Raw genomic sequence first — 6,511 nt, 5'->3', positions numbered from 1 at the left:
TGGGATTCCAGGTGTCACACCTCTCATTATCACTGAAATTAGGTAACTCTCTTGACCTAATAATACTAATAATAACATTAATAATAATAATGGAAAAACAGAGTTTCTTTCTTGTTTTTAGTCACTGAGCTGTCCATGAACTTAATCTTCACGAATATTCTAAGAAACGGATATTCTAAGGAACAGTTCTAGTTTATTTTGAAGTTTACGCATAAGTACTTTGGGGACGAGAATAGATGTTTTAACTTGATTTGCAAACATCTGGCTAGATCTGTCAGAGTCCTTAAGAGATTGTCTTGGGACCCTAAGTGAGATCCCCTCTTCTCTATTTTCCAAACTGGCTCATAAGCACTGCAATGGGGCCACGTGTTTCTCCAACATGAGATCAGCAGTGTTCACCTTTCTGAAATTAATCTTACATGACAATCTGGAAAAAAAATCATGTAAGTTTATATTACAACAAATACTAGGGGAGCCTGGCTGCCTTGGTTGATAGAGCATGTGGCTCTTGATCTCAGGGTTATGAGTTCAAGCCCCACATTGGGTGTGGAGATTACTTAAAAAAAGAAAATCTTTAAAAAAAGAAATTGTAAACAAAAACATTAAAGAATATACTGTGGGCTAGAATGTAAAATTTGTATGAACTCTTTTGCAGAGGGAGAGGGCTTTGATCATTTGTGTTTCAATATTTCGACCTTACCACATATATACAAATGTTAATGGAAGCTTCTTTAAAAAATTTTTTTTAAATGTTTTATTTATTTCTAGGAGAGAGAGAGAGACAGCATGAGCAGGGGAGGGTCAGAGAGAGAGGGAGTGACAGACTCTGAAACAGGCTCCAGGCTCTGAGCTGGCAGTCAGCACAGAGCCCGACGCGGGGCTCGAACCCACGAACCGTGAGATAATGACCTAAGGGAAAGTCGGACGCTTAACCGACTAAGCCACCCAGGTGCCCCTGATAATGGAAGCTTCTGAAGGGAATGATATCCTCCAAGAGAGGGTCTGGTCATTAATATTTTCTTTTACAGTGTAAGTTTCATAAAGTGCACAAATCTTAAGTGTATATCTCAATAGATAGATTTCTACATATGCACATATCCACGCATATGTACAGTGACAACCCAGATCAGCCAGGTATAGAACACTTCCAACACTCAGAGGACTCACCTGTGCCCCCTCCCACTAGTGCCTGTTAACCAATCTGACATCCATGGTGAGTTTTTTTAAATTTTTAAAATTTACATTCAAGTTAGTATATAGTGCAACAATGACTTCAGGAGTAAATTCCTTAATGCCCCTTACCCGTTTAGCCCCTCCCCCCGCCAAACCCCTGCAGTAACCCTCTGTTCTCCATGTGTAAGTCTCATGTTTTTGTCCCCCTCCCTGTTTTTATATTATTTTTGCTTCCCTTCCCTTATGGTCATCTGTTTTGTATCTTAAAGTCCTCATTGGGGCGCCTGGGTGGCTCAGTTGGTTAAGCATCTGACTTCAGCTCAGGTCATGACCTCATGGTTCGTGGGTTCGAGCCTGCGTCGTGCTTTGTGCTGACAGCCAGCTCAGAGCCTGGAGCCTGTTTCAGATTCTGTGTCTCCCTCTCTCTCTGACCCTCCCCTGTTCATCCTATCTCTCTGTCTCTAAAAAATAAATAAAACATTTTTTAAAAAGTCTTTAAAAAAAGTCCTCATATGAGTGAAGTCATATGATATTTGTCTTTAACTAATTTTGATTAGCATAATACCCTCTAGTTCTATCCATGTAGTCGCAAATGGCAAGATTTCATTCTTTTTGATTGAAGAATAATACTTGATTGTGTATGTGTATACATATGTGTATATGTACATACATATACACATATATATACATTATATACCACATCTTTATCCATTCATTCATCCATGGACATTTGGGCTCTCTCCATACGTTGGCTGTTGTTGATAGTGCTGCTATACACATTGAGGTGCATGTGCCCCTTCAAAACAGCATACTTGTATCCCTTGGATAAATACCTAGTAGTGGAATTGCTGGGTCATAGGGTACTTCTATTTTTAATTTTTTAGGGAAACTCCATACTATTTTCCAGAGTGGCTGCACCAGTGTGCATTCCCACCAGCAGTGCAAAAGAGATCCTCTTTCTCTGCATCCTCACCAACATCTGTTGTTGCCTGAGTTGTTAATGTTAGCCATTCTGACAGGTGTGAAGCGGTATCTTAGTGTGGTTTTGATTTGTATTTCCCTGATGATAAGTGATGTTGAGCGTTTTTTCATGTGTTGGTTGGCCATCTGGATGTCTTCTTTAGGGAAGTGTCTATTCATGTGTTTGCCCATTTCCTCACTGGATTATTTGTTTTTTGGGGTGTTGAGTTTGATGAATTCTTTATTGATTTTGGATACTAAACCTTTATCTGATATGTTGTTTGCAAATATCTTCTCCCATTCCATTGTTTATCTNCGTGAGATCATGACCTAAGCAAAAGTCGGACGCTTAACCGACTAAGCCACCCAGACGCCCCTCCATTGGTTATCTTTTAGTTTTGCTGATTGTTTCCTTCTCTGTGCAGAAGCTTTTTATCTTGATGAGGTCCCAATAGTTCATTTTTGCTTTTGTGTCTGTTGCCTCAGGAGATGTAGTGAGTAAGAAGTTGCTGTGGCTGAGGTCAAAGAGGTTTTTGCCTGCTTTCTCCTCGAGAATTTTGATGGCTTCTTGTCTTACGTTTAGGTCTTTCATCCATTTTGAGTTTATTTTTGTGTATGGCATAAGAAAGTGGTCCAGATTCAGTTTTCTGCATGTTGCTGTCCAGTTTTCCCAGCACCCCTTGCTGAAGAGATTGTCTTTATTCCATTGGATATTCTTTCCTGCTTTGTCAAAGCTTAGTTGGCCATATATTTGTGGGTCCATTTCTGGGTTCTCTAGTCTGTTCCATTGATCTGAGTGTCTGTTTTTGTGCCACCACAGTGAGTTTTAAAGATCAAATGAAAGACTAAAAGAAATGTCAAGTTTTCTGAGGTGCACCATAGGGCTCGAGACTCGAGCACTTTTTCTCTGGCCCTAGGGTTCCTTAACTAGAAGGTGTGCTCAACTAAGGATTCTGAGACTCAATGGGCATTATTCAAACACATTTTTTTTTTCTGCTGTACTGGGTTTTCTCTAGCATGTGGTTTTTTCTTTCTCCCTTTCTTTTCTTTCTTTCATCTCTTCAAGAGCTCCTTGAGTTGATATTTTAACATACTTGTGATCAGAGTAAGTGAAATAATACATAAGGAATTTCGAACAGTGCACATAGTAATTGGGTACATAGAAGCACTAGATAAGATAGTTATTATATTGAAATATAGAGGAAACAAAAGAAGGCTTTGCCATTATTGTTATAATTCTTTTTTCTTTAAAAAATTTTTTAATGTTTTTTATTTATTTCTGAGAGAGAGACAGCTTGAGTAGAGGAGGGTTAGAGAGAGGGAGACACAGAAGCCGAAGCAGGCTCCGGGCTCTGAGCTAGCTGTCAGCACAGAGCCCGACACAGAGCTCAAACTCAGGAACCATGAGATCATGACCTGAGCTTAACCGACTGAGCCACCGGGCTCATTGTTATAATAATTCTAAGAGCAAGATAAACATAGGTGCTAAATCTGAAAATAAGTAAGGAGAGTATAGTTGAGTTGATTTAAAAATCATAGGTATCTTTCCCCAAATTTACCTTGAAATGAAAGGTTAAAATCTCTCAGCTGGCTGAGCCCCTTGGTCCTAAATAAATTTAGCAAATGCCTTTTGTTATTCTGTCATGAATTTTTTAATTGAATGCTTATTATTTTCCAGGCACTGTTGTAAGTTCCTAGATATCTAGTGAACACAGCAAATATTCCCTATCCATCTGGAGCTTACTATCTAGTGACATTCCTACTCTTACTCTTTACACAGGCTGGGGATTTTTCTATTACAAGGAAATTTCATATTTATTTTACATCCCTGAGTTTCCTCCCCTCTCTCATGTCTTAATGCTGAGTGATCAAGGAATGAAGCTGAAGCCAACCTTTGCCTCAATTCTTGAGACCCGTCGTGTAAAATGTGAAAGAGGAAAAAAAAAAAGAAAGACACAGAGGTGGAATATGGTTAATTGCTAAGCTTATTCCCCTTTCATAAATCACAAGGTGCTAATGCAAATGTTGAAATAAACAGGTCTAGCAAGAACTCCTGTTTTTTTTTTTTTTACCGTCTTCCAGAACTTAAAAAGAACCGAGCCATGTAGTTATTATTTTAGGTTTAGTAATTATACCAAGAATGTCACTTCCAAGTCAAGTTGTCTGATGGTTCCCTTAGAAATGCAAACTTGCTCTGGCAATGGTTTAAGGAGGGTCTACACCTTATTGATTTATTTCTTTAACTCCCAAACTTTTCAATACCAAGCTCCCCTCTTCTAAAAAAAAAAAAAAAATACTTTCTGATACCCAGCAGGGCCATGTGTTTTGAAAAGACCTTGTCTACAAAGGCATAATAATTATTTAAATAATGAAGAGGTCTTCCTATTTTAAAATCAATCAGCCAATTAGAATCTCTAATTGGCTAAATCTCTAATCGTGAAAAACCGGTGTTTTATGACACTGGCTTACTAAGTCTGGCAGAAAGCAAAGCCCTAGTGTTAAGGCTATCTGATCAGTTTCAGCGTCCCCCGTACGATTTTGATTACTGATGTTTTGAAATGTTTACTTTTGTAAAGCGAAGACAAAGGACCGCTGCGGAATAAAAGGAGACAATATTCCTTAGAAACGAGTTTCACGCTTTTCAGGTAACCCCNACCCAGCCCCGCCCCCACACCGGCCCCGCCCCTCCATCCAGTCCACGTGAGTCCTTCAGCGCCGGAGGGGTGCTCCGCGGAAACCCCACAGTCCGCCTCGGAAACGTGACAGCCGCCTCCAGAGCCGGGGGGCGGTCTCCAATGGCAGCGGCGGCGGAAGCGGAAAAGGCGGGACCTTAGGGCTCACGTTGCGTCAGCACGTGCGAGCGCTCCGAGCCAGGTGTCGGGAGGCGGAGGTGGTCGCTTGGTGCACGCGTCGGCGGTTGAGAGGCTCGCCGGGTGGGCTGTGGCGTTGTGCCGTCATGGCGGAGATAATTCAGGAACGCGTAGAAGATCGACTTCCCGAATTGGAACAGCTGGAGCGTGTTGGATTGTTCAACCAGTCGGAGATAAGGTGAGAAAAAGCTGAGGAAGGGGGAGAAGAGCCGCGACGCACTGAGGGGAGGGGAGGGGAGAAGCGGGGTGGGGGAGGGTTGCCGGGGCACGTAATTGCATTTCGTTTTTCTAACGTGGCCGAAGCCCGTTTTTAGGTTCTGTTGCTGCCCAGAATTTCTCATTCGTCGCACGGTGGGTTCCCTCCCCCACCAAGCATCTGGCCCTTCTTAGGGGAGCCAGGTCTTGGGGCGTTAAAGGGGACAAAACCAGGATCCCCGCCCGTCGGGAGCTACCAGCCTTGTGTGTGCGGGGGGGTGGGGGAGGGGGAGACCACCATTTCGCGTACGATTAGCTAGTTGTGCTAAGAGTGCAAACAGCGGTGGGAGCCCGGCGTCGATACGTCTTTCGAATAAGCCTCGAAGACGGGGGCCGTGTAATTCAGTCTGGTTGGTATTCCACCCCGGGGCTTAGCCAACGGCGTCTGGCGCGAGGTTGGCTTTTCGTAATTTGTTAGAATCAAGTTTAATATATTTTNAACCCACGAACCGCGAGATCATGACCCAAGCGAAAGTCGGACGCTTAACCGACTAAGCCACCCAAGCGCCCCTCAAAAAGTATTTTTTAAAAATGTTTGTTTTTGAGAGACGGTAGGGGGAGGAGGGGTAGAGAGAGGGGGAAGAGGATCCCAGGGGGCTCCGTGGTGTCAGTGCAGAGCCCAATGCCAGGCTCTAACCTAACAACGTGGGGTTATGACCTGAGCCAAAATCGGGAGTCCAGCGTTTAACCCACTGAGCCACCCAGGTGTTCAGCAGTGTGGACTCATAGTGTTAAGTCCGTGTTACTATTCCCACCAACTAGAGGCAGTAATTGGCCTTGCACATCTTGCATTAAATTCTTCTGATACTACACGTTGTGTTCTCTCTTTAGGTAAATAGTGAATCGTTTCCCAGGAGTCTTTTGTAGTGTTAATAAACCTTTCTAGGTAGACACAGTACGGAGGACCAGGGTTGTTTTTGTTTTTGTTTTTTTTTAATCTGAGTCTTGAAAACTCAGAAGGAATTTATGGAAGGTACTTGGTTATTGTTGAAACCTAAGAGACCTGAATTTGGAGGAAAAGAAACCTTTACTAATCTCACATACAAATAATGTAAAGTACTTAACGTTATTTGCTTTACTGGTGGGAATGTCAATGGTCCTGGCAGTTGACTAAGATGGTTTTAATGAAAATTTTAAAATAATGGGGCACCTGGGTGGCTTAGTTGGTTGAGCATTCGACTTCCGCTCAGGTCATGATTTCACGGCTTGTGGCCTGGAGCCTGCTTCCAGTTCTGTCTCCTCTCTAACCCCCC

General features: G+C 42.6%; 1 protein-coding gene across 1 annotated transcript in view; it reads left to right on the top strand.

The window, feature by feature from the left end:
- Window positions 1–4,964: 4,964 nt before the first annotated feature.
- Window positions 4,965–6,511, top strand: part of UTP6 (UTP6 small subunit processome component) — a 32,892-nt gene continuing 31,345 nt past the window's right edge. Inside the window, exon 1 of the mRNA XM_077749618.1 lies at window positions 4,965–5,181. Coding sequence (XP_077605744.1) covers window positions 5,090–5,181 — 92 coding nt within the window. The 5' untranslated portion in view covers window positions 4,965–5,089. The remainder of the gene's footprint in view (window positions 5,182–6,511) is intronic.

This window comes from Crocuta crocuta, unplaced genomic scaffold (assembly GCF_008692635.1).
Source record: "Crocuta crocuta isolate KB4526 unplaced genomic scaffold, BGI_CrCroc_1.0 scaffold149, whole genome shotgun sequence".
In the NCBI taxonomy this organism is placed as follows: Eukaryota; Metazoa; Chordata; class Mammalia; order Carnivora; family Hyaenidae; genus Crocuta; species Crocuta crocuta.
The sequence above is the reverse complement of the archived record's forward strand: the minus strand, read 5'-3'. Positions and strand labels throughout refer to the sequence as shown.